General features: G+C 41.3%; 1 protein-coding gene across 1 annotated transcript in view; it reads right to left on the bottom strand.

The window, feature by feature from the left end:
- Positions 1-20,771, bottom strand: part of PLEKHM3 (pleckstrin homology domain containing M3) — a 95,001-nt gene that overhangs the window by 13,403 nt on the left and 60,827 nt on the right. Inside the window, exon 7 of the mRNA XM_054172931.1 lies at positions 4,293-4,450. Within this exon, the coding sequence (XP_054028906.1) occupies positions 4,293-4,450 (158 nt within the window). The remainder of the gene's footprint in view (positions 1-4,292; positions 4,451-20,771) is intronic.

Here is a 20,771-nt window from a genome sequence, read left to right as displayed (position 1 = left end):
CCTGATTTTGTTCAGTGATGCAGCAGCCATAACACAGTAAGCTGCAATGCTGAAGACTCTGGCAGGCACATAAAACTAAGCTCAGCGTCAGAGCCTCTAGTCAGACTTCTTGTCTTGTATATTTGCGTAAAGTACATTCATGAGTCTTATCAGGATGGTGGCGAAAGATTATGGAAGCACTGAAGCTGGTTGATTCAGTCAAGCCTGTTCTGTGGCACATCTATTTTAAACTTGGGACTTCTGGTTTGTATCTTAAAAGCTCTACAAGTCTTAACTGATCTGCAGAACAAAACAACTTCACAAAGTGAAAACAGTTTAGCTTTGATAAATGAGCATGAACACAAAAGAGCAACTCTCCATGGTTCACATACATCTACAGTCACAACATAAAAGGCAAGGAATAGACTAAATAGCTTTTAACCAAGCAAGCAACTGTACAGCAAAACACCATAAACTGCCTATGAAAGTGGTTACTAGGATGCTGACACAGAGATGAGACCAAAACTTTATTAACTGGACAGCTTATAATAATCCTAACCGTAACTATAATTAATTATCGAACTGGGCATAAACCCTTTTGAATTATTTATTCCATTCTTGTTCCAGTGGTATTTTTCTCAGCATTCCTCAAGATTTAAAAGCTGTTAAAAATTGTCCTAGGTTATAAAGCAAATACAGCCACACATTATAGACAACAGTACCACTACACAGGTATTTTCTTTTCACAAAAACTTTTCATTACGATAATGAAGAACAACCAACATCAAAATAACTTGAGGGGCAGTGCTTGGCTGCTAACAAATGGGCAAGGATAGCTCTGAGAAGCAAATTTATAACCAGGGATATTTCAATTCATTTCACAACACCTGCAAAAACATAAAATGATCCTATTCTGTCACTAATTTTATTTTTATTCAGTGAATTTAAGCCCCCAGAACAAAGTTGGCCCAAGAAATTAAACAGGAGGCAGACACTCAGGGCAGGCTGCCAGAGCTCCAGCAAAAGAAGAGCTGTAAGAGTTTACATTAGCTGGCAATTTGGTCTACGAAATCTGCAATTAACTCAGGAGGCTTTAAATACAGTTCTCATGATTTAAAGGCCTTCAAAAAGATCCCTAAAAAATTGTGAAGTGTAGGAAGAACTCTGATGAACTGTTATACAAATATAGGTAAGACAGAAAAGAGGGACTGACTGGAAGAAGCATCCAAAAGGATGGGACAACTTTTAAGAAATCGTTTAACCACTGAATCACAGCTTTCATTAAGGTCTATACAGAACGGCCACCTCCCAAGAAAAGCCTCAGAAAGGAAATATCAGTAGAAAGCTTATGACTTTGTGAGGGCCACCCTTATATTCAAGGCAGCAAACTGTTGCACTGTATTGTTGAGCAGGATGTAAAGAGCCTGCCAAACACAGCCCACAGACCCGCTAATTAAGTGAACTGATTGTGTTTGTTTTGGAACTGTTTGCCAACAAAGGAATGTGTCATGCTGATTAGTGAGAGAAGGGTATGCAATATGTGTATTCAAACCCCGAGGAGTACATAACCCAGGTATTCACCCTATTTGCTCAAGTACCGACAGAAATGACTCTCAGGCAAATAACCTGACCAAAGAGAAACTCCAGCCCTCAAGAGACATGCTCCTTTTCTCTCAAGCTGTAGCTATCTAAAGAAGATTTATCCTTCATGAATTCCTTTTAAAGATTGCTCCAGAAAATGCTGAGGATATTTTGGAGAGAAATAACCTTTCCATCTCAAAGCTGACCTAGAGACCATGAAGTTGGAAGGTAGCACCCAGTTGAGAACCACCTTGGTCCCTCTGCCAGCTGTCACTCTTCTCTCCAAAGAGCAAGAAAGGTCAGGGAGGTAGCCAGAAAAACAAATGCCAACACACCGGAGACACACACAAACAGCCCGACCCACCCCCAGAACTTCATTTGCAAGCATTCATCAGAGAGGTGAAGTTTGCAATAGCTGTCATTCATCCACTGTTGAATAGTTCTAACCTAACAGCCTCGTTTGCTGTTAGAGTTAGTAGCATGCTCAAAAGTGAATGAGCAACATTCAATAGGAAAAAAACCACATGGTCCTCAGAGCTCAGCTGCTTTTCCCTCCATAACTCAGCAGCCATAGCCACAGTACTTGGCAGTCTAGTATGGAGTATGACATGTGAATACTGTGCTGTAGACAGCAATTCCAGAAAACCAGGATGAAGAGAGGGAAATGTAACCGATTCTTACTGCACACCGTGGATGCAGAAGAGTACAGTTAAATCACAAATGTGAGCTGTTTACTCAGAGCACTGTAAGACACTTAACTAAGAAGGAAAGCTGAACACATCATCAGAAATTGCAGGTCTTCACATGAACCTTTTGTATTTTGCCATTCCATCTGTCACAGGTAACGCTGTGCATCTACCTCTTTCTAACCATTCTCATCATAGTGCTCAGATCGCCCACCTTAGAAATCTCATCTGTAAGAAATGGAAACAAACACAACCCCCCTCTGCCTGGCTTTCTCCCTCACTGCTCCCTCTGCAGCTGATGGAGCTGCACAGTAAAACACAGAAGAAAGAGCAAAAATATGGAACTGAAATAGTCTGGTTAGTTTCACAAAGGTGTGTGTGCACAAACCAGCAGTATTGAGATGAGAAAACTAACTAAGAAGGGAAAGGGAAAATGCTGGGAATAAAAGCAAAGTTTAGCGATAATGAGTAAACATGACTGCTGACAAAATAAATTGGAGAACCTTTCATGATGATTGTGTTTTATTTAAAATCATTAACAAAGACCACTATCTTTGGCATGACATCAACCATGACTTAACATCTGTGCAACACAAACAAAAGTAATTTCTGGCTTCTAATTCACATAAAAATAGTTGCTAGAACAGCTTCTTTTGGCTTTTACTGAACTGCTGATAAATACTGTTTGATTCCAGAAGGTTATAAACTCTCTTAACTGCAAGGCAGGTCTGATCTCAGCTGAAGGGTGGGGGAACAATATACCCACAACAATGGTTTTGTGATAAAAAATCCCCCAGACATATCAAGTGCACAGACATGTCAAGTAAACCTGTCCTCCCAAATGCTCTCACATGCTCTCATCAATCTTTCAGGAATACCTTCAATTGTATGCCTCAATAGACATGTTTCATGCCATTTTAGTCATTCTCTTTTTAACTCAACCTATCTCACTGTGCACCCTAGATACATTCTACTGGAACCAGCATTACCTTGAACACCCATCCTCATGAACTAGGAGTCAGGGAAGGGAATCACAATGTGATCATCACAATAAATGAGGAAGTGGTCAGTGATCTGCTACACCACTTAGACACACACAAGTCTATGGGGCCGGATGGGCTACACCCAAAGGTGCTGAAGGAGCTGGCAGACATGCTTGCCAAGCCGGGGAGGTGGTTGAATCACCAACCCTGGATGTGTTCAAAGGTCGTCTGGAGGTGTTGCTTGGGGATATGGTTTAGGGGTGAACATTGTAGAGTAGGGTTATTGGTTGGACCTCGTGATCCTGAGGGTCTTTTCCAACCTGAACATTTCTGTGATTCTTTTTTTGAAGAGTGTTTATAGAGCTGAGCTGCACACCTTGTTCAGATAATGCCCACTGCTTTGTGAATGCATTTTTTAAAAGACGAGCCTGGAAAAAGAATGTGCGAACAGTCTTTGAAACTCAGGTCAGGCTGAAAATCCCCAAAGAGTAGTCTTTGGTTACTCATAATTTAACATCTTTGTGCATGCAGGGGAATCAGGTTCTTAAGAAAGCCCTTTTAACAGGCTGACCGTGATTGTTTCCAACAGTGGCTGTTCAATTTTTGTTTCCTTCAATGGAACACATTGGAGGACAAATTTAAGTGACTGTATTTGAAAAAGCCAGAAAAGTCCTATGGATGAATGCTGTGCTGTCAGATATATTGAGTTAAAAATAAACTACAAATAGAAACCCCACCCTCCTTTACTCATAATCCAAAACATTTTTTAAAAAAGAGTAGTAATAGTGCTGAATTTCCAGGTCTGATCTGGCTCACTGTGTGATGCTATTTGGGATTTTTCCCTTTTTAGTCATTCTGACACTTACAGGGATTTGGGAAGTACTCTTGCCATCTATTTTCAAGTTTACTCGTGGTGGCCTTCCTGGACCAGTGATCTCATGAAGCTGTCCAGAGAGGTCAGTTAGTGGGATGCAGTCCCTCGTTATTTAAGTAAGAGTTTATGAAGCTAAGAATCCACAAGGATATGATATGCAAGTCAAATGTATGACTGACGTTACAGTACCTGCTTGTAGAAATATCCTCAAAGGGGTAAAGGATTTCTCCATTGTTGCAAATCTCACAGATGAAACCCTTTTGACTACAAAGGCTGCAGCTGTACACATGAGAGGTGGCAAACTTGATCACCTTCCCTAAGAAAGGAGCCAGCTTTCCTTCAATAACCTGAAATGAAGAGAATACTGGATGAGCACACATACAAAAAATTACCAGATCTCCCTTAAGGACTGAGGCAGTTATTTATTACGACAGAAACGGGGCTAGGTGCTGCTGGTTAAAACAACAGAAAAGTTACTACCCAACAACTACAGTTCCTAGAACTCACAGCTGATAATAGTTGCCAATGAACTGGCAATGATCTAAATGGAAAAACAAAGTTACTGTCTCTGTAAGTCTCCATATCACAACAACATACAAGATTCATAGTTATCAGAAGTACAGCAATGCATTCATATACTAAGGCACAGAAAAGTAGATAGGAAAAGAGTTTAAGGCTTCTGTATTATCATCTAACTGATGACTATGGATATTGCCTTAAATTTACAATTTTCATTTCGTATTTTTATACACAAATCACATTTTTGTCTTTGTTGCTCTTCCTCCAAACTACAAGCTTTTTTTGCACATTTCATTCTGGCCTTCATTCTTTAGTAAGGTTGTGTTTCCCACTGAAAACCATTAAAATACATAACACCCCTCACTGCCAAAATGAAAAAAACGCTCAGTCTTGAATAGCAAAATTTTTTCCCCTTTGGTGTCTAGCTCTCAAAATCAAGAAGTCCCTCACTGCCAGACGATCCTGCTAGACCATTAGAAGTGATTAGCGCTCCCTGTGTTGGTGTGAAAAAACAGCCATGCAGTATAGATTGAACTGCTAGCCACAACACTCATCTAAATTTGTGACTCGGTGACAATGCCTCAATAAGGGGTGCTATTCAGGCAAAATACTTTCCATTCAGATCAAACTTCCAGAGACTTTAAGGAATTCTGCTGGTGGAGGGAATAATGAAGATGGAATAAGGCCCTAAGTGCATATTCTTCTCTCAGGGCTTCCTGTGGTCTGAATGGCAGCCTGCCAGATTAGTGATAGAAATGTGTCACAGGATTTGATAGTGACCTCCTATAAAAAGTACAAAGAATGCAATAATTGCTGATTGAAGATTTGAAGAGGGCTGTGCCCTGAAGTACGGGAGTGGGGAGATTCAGTTCAGGCACTCTTTCCCTAAATATGGTAACACACCACTTGCAATTTGGGTTTAGCGTAAATGAGTCTAGAGAACACAAAAGTCAAGGCAGAAAAGATGAGCAGAGATTTTGGAAGCACTCCTTCCTTGTGTAAAGTAGAAACAAAATAAATCTGTGTTCCAGAGCAGCTTCCTGCTCACTAGAAGAGATGGCCACTATTAAAGAGCAAATGTGGAAAAGGAGGCACGTAGGTAGCACTGATGTTGATGCCACTGAACGGTACAGGCTGAAATGACCTCCCCTCTGTACTTGCAGCTCTAGCCTGCTAACAACATCTGCAACAACAGGAAGTGTCAATGTTATTGCTAGCACTGCAGATAGGACATCTGCTCATGTTAGAGGAAAAATGACGTTCCTATTGCATCCTGGTATAGGAAGATCCCCTTCAACCAGAATATAAACTGCTGCATGAAATATGAAAATGAAGCCACAGTTCAAGGCAGTGATATTACTAACTTTCTAACAGATTGGCAGAAATTAGTTTAGCTGCCCCAGGCTGAGTTTTGTTTTACATTCTAAAAGAAGATTTTTTTTTGTTTGCAGATTCTAGAGTTACAGAAGGTCTGAAAGCCAAGCAAGCTGGAAGCAGGGGAAAGACAAAGCTGATAGTATTCAATAAGCAGGAGAAAAGAAACAGTGAAGCCACTCAAGTAGTGACATGGCTACAGACACCCTCCAAAAAGCCATTTAGCACTAACAGACAAAACAGGCATACAAATATTATCAACAAACCACAGTACATGCATAATTTCCAAAGTATTTTCATAATACAGCAACCACCTCTGACAGGCCACAAGAGCTCAGATTAAAATGTCAGGCTGAAGACAGAGCTGCAGACAAATTCTAAATCTCTACTGTGACTGTCAGTGAGAACTTGAAATTTAAATCCTTGAATTAAAATCACATTTTGTGTAATGTAATAAATAAGATCAACATAATCTATTACCTTCCTAAGGACCAGGAGTGAATTTAAATCTGTACAATGAACAAAGTGTTTCCTATACTGAAGAAGCTTGCAACCTAAGAAAGACAGACTGAGAGCAGGCAGCTGCCCTGAGAAGCTGGTGTTACTTGTCTCTGTTTATTTGTGTGTCTTGTTGTAGCACTTTAGTGGGTTGGCTTGTAACTCTGGCCATGCAGACATACAAAGAAGATGATATCTTCAAAGAGCCGATCATGCCAATTTTGCAATGTGAATTACAGGCCATTTTATTGTATTATAGGAGGAAGACAAAATGCAACATCAAACTGATGTTATCACTGTTTTTAGCATCTGTAAATTTTGTGTTATTTTGTTTCATCAGAGACCTCAAGGCTGTGCACAGGATGTGACTTTTTCTTGAAGCCTTTTTTCATTCATGTTTGCAGCTAATAAGAGTAAAATCCTCATCTTAATTTATCCTGGGAATCAAAAAGGAAGATTCTACTTGCTGTCCTCAAGAGAAGTTTCATGGTAACACTTCCCCAGTGAGTGTTTTATAGCTTGGGAAAAGGAGTGTAGGACATGCAAACAAACGTGTCAAAATTTCTGTGGTGACTAAGCACTCCCTCATGACAGCTGGAGCTGCAGGGTTGGTCAGTTTAGATATCCCAGAATCACAATGGCAGAGTCCCAGAATGTTCTCCCAGTTGATGCCGGAATCTGATCTTGAGTTTCAAGGAAACACAAGTGATCAAAGAATAGAAGTGCGTTAAGCAAATGTAACACATTATCCTGCTATAGGGAAAAAGAGGCTTCAAGAGGCCATCTTGTCAGAGCCAGTAACATTTTATGTCATTCTTTACAGCTGCATCTGTTATTAAAGTGTTTCAGTGACAGACCTCATGCGGTATAACCCAGCCCACATCTGTTCTCATTGTTGGAGCCACTCCTGAACTTTGAAGCAAACCTTTCCTAATGAATTTAAGTTTACAAAATAGAGAAACTGTGAAATCACACACTATGGGCTGCAGAACACTCCCTCACATTTCATAAGGAATGCGGAAATTTAGCAGAAAACTAAGTTAAGAGTATGTCAATGGAACAGAAACCAAGAATTTCACCATTGACTTATCCCTGTAACAGAATACAGCCTCAACATGCACCTGGAAAGGCTTAAAAATACATTCCTTCCTCTTAATCAAAAAACCAGCATCAAGCCTAAAACAAATTTAAGTTTTGCTGAGTTCAGATTCTCTTCTACCTACAGCACACATGAAGAGAAAGGTCTGATCTCTAATCCAAATTCTTTGTAGTACAAGCAGTTGTTTTATTCTTCAAAATGAAGGGTGAAAGATGGCTGATGATGGCATTCTGGTCATTGATGGAGGGGGCAATGCAGCTTTTTCTTCCTCATTTGGTGAAGGAACCCATCCCAAAAGGACTCTGGCCATGAGGCCATGCTCTTACAGTTAGCTTACCACTGCTGCACCCGGAATTTACTAAGGTAAGCTGCTTGGTGGCAATAGGAGGGAAATATTTGTGTTCAGAGGCCCAAAGTAAGTTGTGTTTCTGAACAGACCCGGAGTTCAGATCAGAATCACTGTCTGCCTCTGTAGATCTGGAAAAACTCTTCTCTAAGCACAGGACAGAGCCATGATGTTGCAGCCTGCAGCACCTAACTGTGTCTTGTGTTAGGAATGGTATAAAAATACACACCCACACGTACACACATAGGAGACAGGCCCTGCCCTCTAAGCACTCACAGTTTAAACCAACAAAGCAAATACTGCTTTTTACAGTAACTGCTACATACCTCCCACCAGCTGTGCTTTGGGGAAGCCTTTCATACAGGCTCCCTGCTCATGCTGCCAAGAGCATCCCTCTGGCCAGAGCATGGCTGCAGGTGCTGGGGCTGCTGGGGAGGGGAAAAACTAAGAGAGCCAACACGAGTAGCAACCCACCCTGCTGCCCAAGTCTCCAATGCCTGGCTCTGGAAAACTAAGGTGGTACTGGCAAGCAGGAGAAGGCAGAGACTTGTCTATAGTGGTAAGAGAAACTAAATGGGTACAAAGCATCTGAACACACGCCAATGGGGTGCTTGGACACTTACTTTAGATTATTTCAAGAAGAGGCTTTTCATACCAATCAGAGTTATGAATACAGGGAAGTCAAACTTTCTTTTCTGTATATCTTTGTGCTACTGTTCAGCTGGGTAGCAGTATTAAATCCAAAGAAACAATTATGCTCCCTATGCATATGGGGACTACCAAACACTAGCAGACAGGCCAATGTTGGCGATTGCAGCAAGAGCCTTGGGCGGCAGGAAGGCACAATGCACACGCACTAGGTTGTTTTTCCTGATTCAGCAGGAAGACAGAGAAGATGAAAGGCAGCAAGAGCTATGGTACAAGATGAAATCCCTTTGGATACATCACATTAACATGATCATGAGGGCAACGTGCGATCAGTCAAAGTTTAACTACTTGTTGGAGGGTTGCTGGCCCCCAGAAGTTTCCTGATCCTTCTATCCAAAGACCAGAATTTACTCATAGTTCCCTCACTTGAGCAAAGTGCTTTCAGAAACAAGCAGGCAACCAGCTGTCCCCTGAGAATAACTGGAACTGCCATAGATCACAGCGTCCTTCAGAGAGAAATCCTCCTCAGTGGCTCACTATGCAAAGAACAGGGCTGTTGCTCACAGACAACTTCCAGGAGCAGCACACATTGCCCAGTGGCATCTCACCAGTGTCCCTGCACCCTGCTTTCGCAACACATTCTGAGACCACAGTGCTGCCCTGCACCAAAGCAGAAGTAGTACCCTCACCTCCAACACAGAGCTACGATCAGGACAGAGCTGTATCTGTGCTCTCCAGGCCAAGCACAATGCTGGTAGAAGTCCATGTCTGAACACACTCACTCCTCAGTCCTAGTCTTGCTCGTAAACCTTCTCCTTCCACTGCAATGCAGTACAGAGAGTACTGTGAGAGCTGGGGCTGCCCAGCCTGGAGAAAAGGCAATTCTGGGGAAAAGCCTTCCAGTAACTTAAGGAGGCCTACAAGAAAGCCAGGAAGGGGCTTTTTACAAGGGCTTGTAGTGACAGGACAAGAGGGAATGGATTGAAGCTTAGGGGTAGATTTAGACTGGATATTAGGAAAAAATTCTTCACAGTGAGGGTGGTGAACTGTGAACTGGAACAGGTTGCCCAGGAAGGTTGTGGATGCCCCCTCCCTGGAGGTGTTCAAGACCAGGCTGGATAAGGCTTTCAGCAACCTGGTCTAGTGGAAGGTGTCCCTGGCCATGGCAGGAGGGTTGGAACTAGATGATCTTTAAGGTCCCTTCCAACCTAAACCATTCTATGAAGCATTCTGTTCCATGAAAAACTCCAGACCATTACACAGGGCAAAGAGGAATCAAGTCACTTTGTTTTCCCTTTTCAGTCATCAAAGACTTCTTGTATGAGCACATACTTACCAGAATGAAACAAGCCCACCAAAATAAAAACAATACAAAATTAGTTTATTCATTCCAGTCATTCCAATTAGAAAAGACATAACAGAAACCTCTGAGTGTCACTAAAAAGCAATCAAAGATTGCTTAGACAATGGACACATGGAACTCACTACCAAACTCAGTATATGTCATTCCTGAGGAGGTAATATTTTAAGAATTTTAGGGGGAACTAGAGAGGGAATGTCTGGAAACAGAAAGAAGAGTGAGTCTGCTATAAGCTACTACTGCTTTAATTAATGCCTCCATAGTTTTCCTCCCACCTGTTAGACCAGGTCCACAGAAATACACACGCTTTGTATTATGGCCACGTAAATCAGCAGAGAAATCTATCAGAGGTGATGAACTTTCTGGACAGGTGAGAAAAAACTGTACAGTTTTCTGATATTTCTCAGGGCAGTGAGTGTTTGCTCTGAGGGCAGGGCTCCTGTCCAGCAATGCTAGCTAAGAACTAAAAAGTAGGGACTAAGACTCCTGCAGGGATAGAGGCCTATGCTGTGAATTTGAGTGAGGGTCATCCAATCTCCTACACCGTCTGTGCATTTTCACCAACTTCAAGAAGCACAGTAGATGTTTACCTATCATGGAGATCATAAATACCCTTCATCACCTACATAAGGACTATCAAGACAGGTGGTAATGGCATTACAGCTTTGTTGAGCTTTCAGTCACACTTTTCAGCTTGATGTGAGGAACTGCCAAGGTTAAGAAGTCCAAACTCTGAAAAGTGTCACAGTATATTAAATCACACTAAGGGTTTCTGTATTAAAATTACTGTTAGATTAAATTTGCTAGTCTGCGTAATTTTGAACACATGATAATTAAAGTAAAATCAAAAGCAGTTAAAAAAAAAAATCACCATTTTTTTGTATTAAGGTCCAAGATAATAATCAACAGATGAAGGATATCTTAACAGAAGCGATCCAGAATCTAAGAGAAGGAAGAGAATGACACCCACATCTATATGGTATTCTGCCAGTTCTGATACAAGGAACAACCAACAATCACACACATCATGTAACAGCATGTCTAGGAACACCACCACTTCACTATGACTAAGTGATCAGAGAATAAACACTGAGAAGGGAGCTAGTAATGTCTCCAACTTTCCTGGACCCTCAGACCTGGACCTGGAATTTCACAGAATGCTAGGGGTTGGAACGGACCTCCAGAGATCATCGAGTCCAACCCCGCTGCTAAAGCAGAATCATCTAGGGCAGGCCACACTGGAACACATCCAGACAGGTTTGAAAGTTTCCAGAGAAGGAGATTCCATAGCCTATCTAGGCAGCCTGTTCCAATGCTCCATCACCCTCACTATAAAGAAGCATCTCCTCATGTTGAGGTGGAACCTCCTGCATTCTAGCTTGTACCTATTGTTCCTTTTCCTGTCACTGGGCACCACCACAAAGAGACTGGCACCTTCATCTTGACACCCACCACTCGGATATTTATAGATGTTGGTAAGATCCCCTCAGCCTTCTCAAGACTAAACAGCCCCAGTTCTCTTAGTCTTGCTTCATAGGAGAGCCCCAAACTAAACACAGTATTTGAGGTGTGGCCTCACTACTACCAAATACGGGGGGATAATCACTGCCCTAATGCTGCTGGCCATGTTATTTCAATGACATCACTCATCTTCAAGATACCTTGGCAGAAAAGAAGCTCCAGTAGCCCAATATGAAATATGGGGCTGCCCAGCACCTCTAACCTCTACGGGAAAGTCTACTGGGTTCAAAGAGAAATTTGTTCTGTCATGCAGGGACCTGAACTCCGAGCCAAGAGGAAGCAAAGAAGGAAATCTGGACTATTATTCTCACGGAGGAGTATCTGTTGCTACTGCTATGCTCCAGAGCCCCACCATCTGGGTTGTGGCAGTTTTAGGCTGATGCCTAGGAAATTTTCCACAAATCATGAATAGAAAGTGGTAGAATGTAAATAAATTACCACTGGGTGTAAGGGGGAAAATAGTGAAAAGGCCTAAATAATCCCATAGATAATTAACATAAAGTCAGTTGTATAAACTAATTTTTTGCCTTTCTCAGCTCTCTGCTCTAGCAGATACTAGCTGGTAGCTTCAGCTGGCTTGCTGACCTTGGCTGCATGTGTTTGTTGTGGCTGAGTACTAACAAACTACTCTCTGCTTTTTTTCTTTCTCTTTTCCCGGAGAAGGGGAAGCGATTAGTTTTGTCGGGGGGGTGGTGGTGGTTCTTGTGTTGTTCATAAATTGTAAATATATGTAAATATTGTATATTTTGTACATATTCATTGCATTTCATATTCTAGTTTGTAGGTTTGCTTGTAAATATACCTTCATTTGCTTCCAACTGAGCTGGTCTGGCAATTTTATTTTGGGGGTAACTTCAACCCACATCAGGGGTTTAGTATTCCAGGTAAAGTGGTGAAAAATGCTGTAAAGCTCAGGCTCTGTATCATTGCAACCATGAATAAAGCTCAATTTGCCAAATGTCTTTGTGACCCCACCCTTTTAAATTAGCTTGTTAATCATTATCATCATAGAGGTGATAATTTTGTTTTATAAGCCAACACTGAAGCAGTAACTTAAACTACTTATGTAGGGGCTGGTGTGTTTCTCTCCAGATAACATTTATTAGAAGGCACTGTCTTTAAAGACACAGGTTTGCTTCATAACCCTCTTCTGGAGCACCAAGCAATCAGTTCCACTTATTCCTACAGTCTGATTTACAGTCAGACAGAAGTGACGCCTGGAGGGGATGGGTTAAGTGAAATGAAATCCCTAAACCACCTTGAACTACAGGTTCAAATCTCAGATGGACTGTCCTGGCCTCTCCCCCTGACAGAACAAAATTTGTATCTATTTATCAAGGCCAGATACACACTTGGCTCTAAGAGACAGACGCAGCATTTGCCAGAAGGCACTGACGCAATGCAGAGGAGACATGAAAAGGAAAAGAGGCACTCAAAAAATAGAAGGGGTGGTAGATACAAAGCTTATCCACCATCCCTGATTATATAGATTGAAAGGATAGAAAGTACTTCTGTTCCTGAGTGTCATGACCATGCCTGGCAGAAGGAAGCTATCTGAAGGGGCAGTCAACAATTGTGTACCATTTTTCATCATCCTCCAAAGACAAGGTTTCTGCCTCTTCATGGTTGCTTTCTATCTGCCTCTCCAGAAACAGCTAGTCTGAATCAAGCCTGTTTCTAATAATCTCAGAGGTAAGCTCCAGCTTCATCTAGACTTGAGTACCACAGAGAATGAAAAGGAAAATAAAATCTCCTGAGCAGATAAGCTTGGATTCACCACTCATTATCCCTTTGACTGGTGGAGGCTTTATGGAGGAGGACTAAACACTCAGTAACTTTTCCTCACCTTCAAGACAGATGAGAAATGTGCTTTTGAAAGAACTACCAATGATATAATAAAATAGGTCTAGAATAAACACCTCTAGAAATCTTCACCAGCTGACAATGACTGATTTGCTTTAAAACTTCTTACCACAGTGATCCCACAACCTTCCAGTGCTCAAAACATCTGGGAAGTTGTTCCAATGCCTACCTCAAATCTCTTTTGCAGCAGTCACTCTACTTCCTATCCTTACATTGTTTGATTTGGTTCAGAAACCATTTCTGTCACAGATAATCTCTGTCACAAACTGGGAAAACCAAAAGCAGATTGGGGTGTGGGAAAGCTACAATGGCTGCCTTTACCTATTTAGAATAGAATAAACCAGGTTGGAAGAGACCTTCAAGATCATCGCATCCAATCTATCAACTAATGTAATGCTAACTGAAAAGCAAGCAGGTACTTTCCTCATTCGTTAGCTGTGGAGACTGATCACTAAAGCACCTAGAGTAAATGGAACCTCCACCCCATGACAGATTTCAGCAGGGTCAGGATTTCTGCAATGAAAACATGGAGGTGGAGACAAGAATGCTACAATATGCTTAGCTAAGGATAATGCAAGCTGCAAAGAAAGGGAAAACATATTCCCTTGGCTAGGAAGTTCCTAGTCATTTATATCTAGGGAACAGACAATGCTTGTGGACTGCTAATTTCCTTGAGGATTTTTTCCCTTCCGTTCACCAAATTAACACCGTGAATTCTTCCTACAATTTCAATGCACAATTAATCTTTAGTTCAGAGGAAAGGGAAATGGAAGGAGGAAGGATGATCATGAGGTAAAAGTCCCAGGGAGGCAGATATCAGATGTCAGCTCTGCCCCATCTTCTGTGCAATATACTGGTCTGGTCAGTTTTCCTTGTACTTTTTGACTCTCAGTCATCTTCTTTGGATTGCCTGACTTGTTTGTTCCAATTGCAATTGACATAAGGGAAGAATTACTAATATTTGTGTGCACACACTAGAAGAAAACAATCACTGTACATTGCTGTAAATAAAATTTTAGAAGAATTCAGCAGCAAATTCAGGCGAGTCCCACCTTTTTTTGCTGCAGCCATGATTAGGGCCACAATCCCAGCTCCCAAATGTAAGAGTGATACCACCCCATCCTCTCACTCCTCTTTTCTGTACAGCCTTTGCAGGAGATCCCTGGCCATCCCAAAGGCCAGTTCAGCCTGTGGTATGGGGTGCAGCAGGGTGGACAGGAGCTGGTGAGGCCAGGGACTCCATTCATCTTCTGCTGACACCAGTACAAGGTGCTGGCTCTGACACATGACACCATTTTGCCACCATTAGCCTTGACAGATAAACAACATCACACAGCCACACACTGCATGGTGTCATCACCCACACAGAGCAGAGAATATCTAGAAAGGAAACCTGGCAATAAACACACTGCAAAGAACAACAACCACCATCACCACCCAACCAAAACAAACGAAAAAACAACAGCAACCAAAACAACCCCAAACACAAAACACAAAACCAACCACTGAATAAATCAAACTAAAGGAGAAATGAGTAAGAATCTGAATAAACAGAAATCATAAGCTATCTTTCACTTCTTTGCACCAGGCAGCCTGCACTGACATCAGAGTCATTTGCTGTTTGTGGTCCTTGTAAAGCAAAAGCAGACCCCTCAGCATGTTGCACTTTAATTTGGTATTACAGTGATATCCCACAAATTTGCCACTAACTGTAACAGGCATTGAGAAGGGGAAGAAAACCAGAATGAAGACAAGAGCAAAACATGCTAATCTGTGATGAGAACATACAAGCAGGGGGCAAGGTGAAGGTGGAGTTTTAGATTGGTTGAGGTAGAAGAACAAACTGATGACAGCCCAAGTGAATTTATAGCACAAGGCAGAGGATGACAAGGCCCCTCCAAGACCTTTCCTACTCCTCTCACAAAAAGGAAGAAAAGCTTGAAATTTCAGCAGCTGACATGCGTGAGAGAGATGAAACTGTTTCAGTGAATAACATGCCTGGAAATCACTTGTGAGCGCTCCCCAACCAGCTCTGCAAAAAGACTGCAGCCCCACAACTTCTGACTTCACACTCACTGTTTCAATTGTCGTTCCTTCTTCCTCCTTCCCCCAAGATTTCCAGGCATCTGCATGTCAATTTTGTCATACACCAACTTCTCCTAATCTTCTTGTTTTAAAGAACACATATTCAAACAAAGTTTAAAGGCTGTTTTAATCAAACAAGTCTGAAAGAATACTAGGAATTTGGCTGGTAGATAACAGAAAGCACTTTCCATAGCTTAAAAACATATGCATAGGTGACCTGAAATACACATAGGCGTGCCAACGTGCATTCAGGCAGAGTATATATGTGCTTTTTCCTGCCCCGCACCTTCCCTTCCCCTCCCCGCCCCCCCCGGCCTCTTTTTTAATCGCTTTTGTCTAAGATTAAGCAGGCAATCGCATGCAGAGATATTAACTGACTTTATATGCCCACTGAGTAAGATGTTATACTGATCAGGGTATTTTTAAAAGTCCTCTGAAGGATTTTAGCAACATACTAAGAAAACAGCTAGTTACTATGAAAGACTCTGCAAGTACAAAATGTGTTTTGAAAACTTCTACTTTTTTTTTTTCTCCTTTCATTCAAGCAGATAGCCCTGACTGAAACAGTATTTTGTTTCCTAAGGAAAGCTGCTTTCTTGGCATGTTATTCCTTGAGATGTGCCTAGCTCTTTCTCCTGAATAGACATTTTAAGTGAGATACAGAAATGAGATTAGAGCCCAGTTTTTCATGCTGCTAACCCTCATCTCCAGTACTAGCCCTTCCATTCTGCACAGCAAAAAAAGAACAGAAGAAATCTAGTTAGCACAAAGCATTAGAAAAGGAATAGCTTATATTGCTACTGCCTCTTCCAGGGGCTGAAAAAAAGAGTATATCTAGAGATCTCAATTCAGAAACTCCTCTGAGCCACTGGCACCATGTCTGGGTTGTTGTAAGAAGAGTTTTGTTCTGAAATGCCACACTTACCCCAAATGGCCTAGATGACATATATATTCACATGGAAAAGCTCACATGTATTTAATAAGTCCTGTTGAAAACTCTGGTTTCAAGCAGCACAAAACCCATCTCTGCTATTAAAAGTATCTATTCACAATCTTGCTATATCTCCATACTTTGCCTCTGCGGTGGTTTTAGGCTATGCCTTTAAAATTTAGTTACAGATTTTGAGCAGAAACCATAACAATTCTTCCCTTTTTCCTCTTCTCTTCTGATCTTGGCTGTTTTTGCTTTGCTCAGGAGAGATAATTTGCTTTTGGCAGGCCTTGGCTAAGCCTAACTTCTCTGCTTCTTTCTCTTGTGGGGTCCTTGTACTGTTTGCTAATTGTAAATATCTGTATAATATTGGGGGAGGCAGGGAAGGAGAAGCTGGTAGCTTCCCCTGGACATTGGGGGGTCCTTGTGCTGTTTGCTAATTGTAAATATCTGTATAATGCTGTAAATACTGTATATTTTGTACATATTCATTGCATTCCATTGTAGAGTGTAGATTTTGCTTCTAAATACAGCTTCATTTGCTTCTAACTGAATTGGTCTGGCAAAGTTAATGTTGGGGGGGAAACTTCAACCCACCACAGCCTCAAAGATTTCAACACACCTAACTGAGATGTACCTGGCTGCCACTTGCCAAAGGGCTTCTGGCTATCTCTTCCCTCACAAGCCTGGCCAGCCCTGTCACGCTCTCCTCCTGACCACAAGCCAGTCTTGATGACAGCATCTCCCTTCCTCAGCGGAGCTGTGGTAAAAAGGAAACACCAGTAACATCACTGCAATTACCACCAATTGTAATCAGAGCTGTCAGCACTTTGGGAAATTATACACACACCTGAGCTATCAGCTAACCTGAAGTTTCCTGTTCTGTTGAAAGGCAGCTCAGTACCAGCAAACTTCAGGGGGTGACAGAAATGAGTGATAAAGGAGCCACAGCCACAGGAAAGCATATAAGCTGTTTAATTGATGGTTTGCTATCAGACCTTCAAATATTTATGGAAACAGGCATCATGGGTTTTTCCCATCCTAGGGCTACTTTCATATTGTTCTGCTAACACAATTACCAGTCATACAGGCAGATTGCAAAGGAAGGGCAGAAAGACAGCTATTAGCATTATGTCATTGTGGTTCAAGATGAACATTTATATAGTTCAACTACAGCATTATCTACATGCCTCAGAATCTTCATGTATTTAAAAAATGCACAAATACTTAAACTAGGTCAGCTGGACTACCTCTCCAAAGGGCTGGCTTCCCTCTTTTGAACTTTATTGTGCTTAGGGTGTCAATTTTAAACATACATGCAGTAAAGTGGGACCCTTTTTACCATAATCCCATTAGAAATTACTTGTGCTGTGTGTCAGAGAAAACCTGCAGCAGAGCTGACAACTGAGTCCAGATCTCACATGCCTTAGAATGAGAACTGGACCACTGTACAAATTATCAATGTGTACATCTCTCATCCTCCCATACACCCATCTGTTTCTGTCTACCTCCTGTCAAATATTTAAGAGTAGGGGCTCTATTTGTGTCTATGTTTAACCTGTATCTGGTGCTAAACTACAGCAGTTGCTCTACCTCCCAAAGACCCCTCCCCAGTAGAGAAGGAGGATCAGAAGAAAGAGAGAAGATCCACGAGTTGAAACGAAAACAGACTTAATGAACATCAACATTGTACTAGTATCAATGCCAGTACAATGTACATAAAGTTATACTCAGCCCAGCAAAGGCAGAGCAGTCACACTAAACAGGAAGGCTGTCCTCAAGACCAGGAAAAGGAAGAAGCACAGGGTCAAGAGGAGCCCAAGCAAGAGAAAAAAGCCAAACAGGAGGGTTCCCTCTTCTCAGAAAGCTTTCCCCTTTACACTGAGGGTGATATTTATGGTCTGGGATACACCTGTGAGCCAGCTCCAGTCAGCTGTCTTGGTTGACTCCAAACTGGTAATGACCTGCAGCCCATGTCTGGCCTATGATTCTGTCCCAGCACAACCTGACATGTCAGTTAAAACCCATTAGTGTTCTAAATCAGCTCTGAGCAATGTCTTCCAACCTGTGGTTAGATTAATCCTGGTAGCAACACACTGCAGGACTTGCATCTCTGTTACACATGCTATGTCAATCCTTTCTTGGGAGGCTGTGGATGTAAATCAATGTTTTCACTATGGGGTTCAGCTTTGAACTGTGACAACAATGGCAGGGATGTGCCTGGCATTTTGCTGCTCTTGTTAAGCACAGTGAACTCCCACAGAGAACTGCAACAGACAAATCTTCAGCCATCTCAGCACAGCCATGTCTGCTAAAAGCCTAATTCTCCTTCTCATTTGCCACCTCCTGCCCCTCAAGCAAAAAAAGGGCTTGCCTAAGCTTAAAAGGATCTGCTGGTACAGCTACATGGGTAAACCTCTTTGGTAATTAGAAGTTTAAGCTGACACATCTCATATTGAATCACTGAATGAAACAAATGGCAGTAAAATATTTTCTCATTGATATAACTGGGTTTACACTAATGCTTTTTCAGGTGTGACTATATCTGTTACAAGTGAGGGTAGGGGATGTTTGTCATGCACTTATTCCTTAACACTTCTAAAGCTAGGGCAAGCCCAAGTATGTTAGCCAAAAGTCAGTTTTGTCAATCAATATTGCCATGTGCACACTACTGCCTTTACCAGTGCAGGCACATGGGTTAGAAACCACTTTTATGCACATATAAAACCAAACTGCTGGGAAAGGATACCACCACTGATGGGCTTGGAAGCCATCAGGCTGTATGTAATTAATCCAAGCTGAGCATTTCTCAGTAAATGTATGAGGACTGAGACAGGAAAAGAAGCTTTACTTCTGAAAAAAATCAGCAAGTAAAAAGAAAAAAAAAAAGTCTACCTCTCCTTGCAGTCTTTGTTATTGTTGGGACACATGAAACAACTTTTCTAAATTAATGTAATGTTTTGCTGGAAAGAGCATCTCCAGTCTCCTCCTCCATCTCAGTATAGGAAAATATAGGGAGGACCCCATGCTGACACTGGAAAAGCAGGTGTGATGAAAGTACAGCATAGGTTAGAGTCTGGAAAAGTGAATGAGACCCAATAATTTCTTTGTTCTTCTAAGGCTTCCTGATCTAACAATATACTAGGCTGAAATTACCTAGAACTTACCTTTCATTGGAGTTCATTTTTATTCATCACATTTTTGCTAGAGGACTTTATATGCGCAAAATCATTAAGAGAACCATTGACATTTCCATAATGGGAATACTTCCATTGTGCCAGCTATTCACCTGGTCCAAAACTCTATCAGATGCTGTAATCTGTGCTATATACATCAGAGGAAGATGAAATTTATCCATCTGTCAATATGGAAGGTATCTTCCTAATCCCCTCAGTAAATAATATGCCTATTATGAAGCCTTATAAGAATTTTATTTTACATAGTGTAACTGTGGACATTCTCACTACAGTTACTTAATCCTCTCCAAAATGATAAACTTCTGGCCTCAGCAATGCTGCATCAAGTTCCTCACGCTTGCTGCGTGTTCTGCAAAGAAGCATTTCCATTAAGGATTTTTATGTGCAACCCATATTCACTGTATGATCTGTGCTATATTATTGTGAGAAGAGGGATCTTCTGTTCATCCTTTCTCTACACTGTTCTTCACAGTGCTTGTGGGTTTACCCACACGTGGACAGTCAGGGAAGTTGACCAGAAGTAAATGGATGTTTAATTAAATTTTAACAGATTATCTTATATATAATGTTAAAATGGATAAATTACACTACATTAAGTCCCTGTATGGACATACACATTCAAAATTAAAATGGCCTTAATACAATTTAGCTCACTTTGCTTCCAAAGTAAATGGAGATAAACCAAATGAAAGCCACTTATGTTTTGAATATCAGTATTTGCATAGTGATTCAATGTAATTCAACTTATTATTTTAAATTCCCATATTTTGTCACTTCATTTTTCCCCCCTGAGTGTTCCCACATAAACAAATCTTCAAAACACCGTCTTTCTAAATCTCTCATCTTGCTCACAATTTCCATCCTTGATATCCAGTCATTTCTGCTGTTACATGGATCCTTTTAGCTTTACCACATCTTTTGGGGGTAGTATAAGCAGGACTAAAATTAACGATTAGGAATGTTTCTGCAATAAAGACAATCACTGTAATAATCTTTGCACATTTGCACATTTGCACATATTGCTATTTAACATAAAAACAGGTGAGACATTAGTTACCTCTATGTGTGGATTAAGCCCCTGAATTTTAAACTCATGACAATAGCTGCTTCAAGACTTCTATATTAAAAGCTCCCTATAATGAAGAATCTAGTGTATGCTGAAAGAATTATTTTCCTACAAAAATGTAAATCTCTTCTGAGTCAGCTTCTGTCCAAACCAATGTTTAA

This window comes from Dryobates pubescens, chromosome 2 (genome assembly GCF_014839835.1).
Source record: "Dryobates pubescens isolate bDryPub1 chromosome 2, bDryPub1.pri, whole genome shotgun sequence".
Classification (NCBI taxonomy): Eukaryota; Metazoa; Chordata; class Aves; order Piciformes; family Picidae; genus Dryobates; species Dryobates pubescens.
The sequence above is the reverse complement of the archived record's forward strand: the minus strand, read 5'-3'. Positions and strand labels throughout refer to the sequence as shown.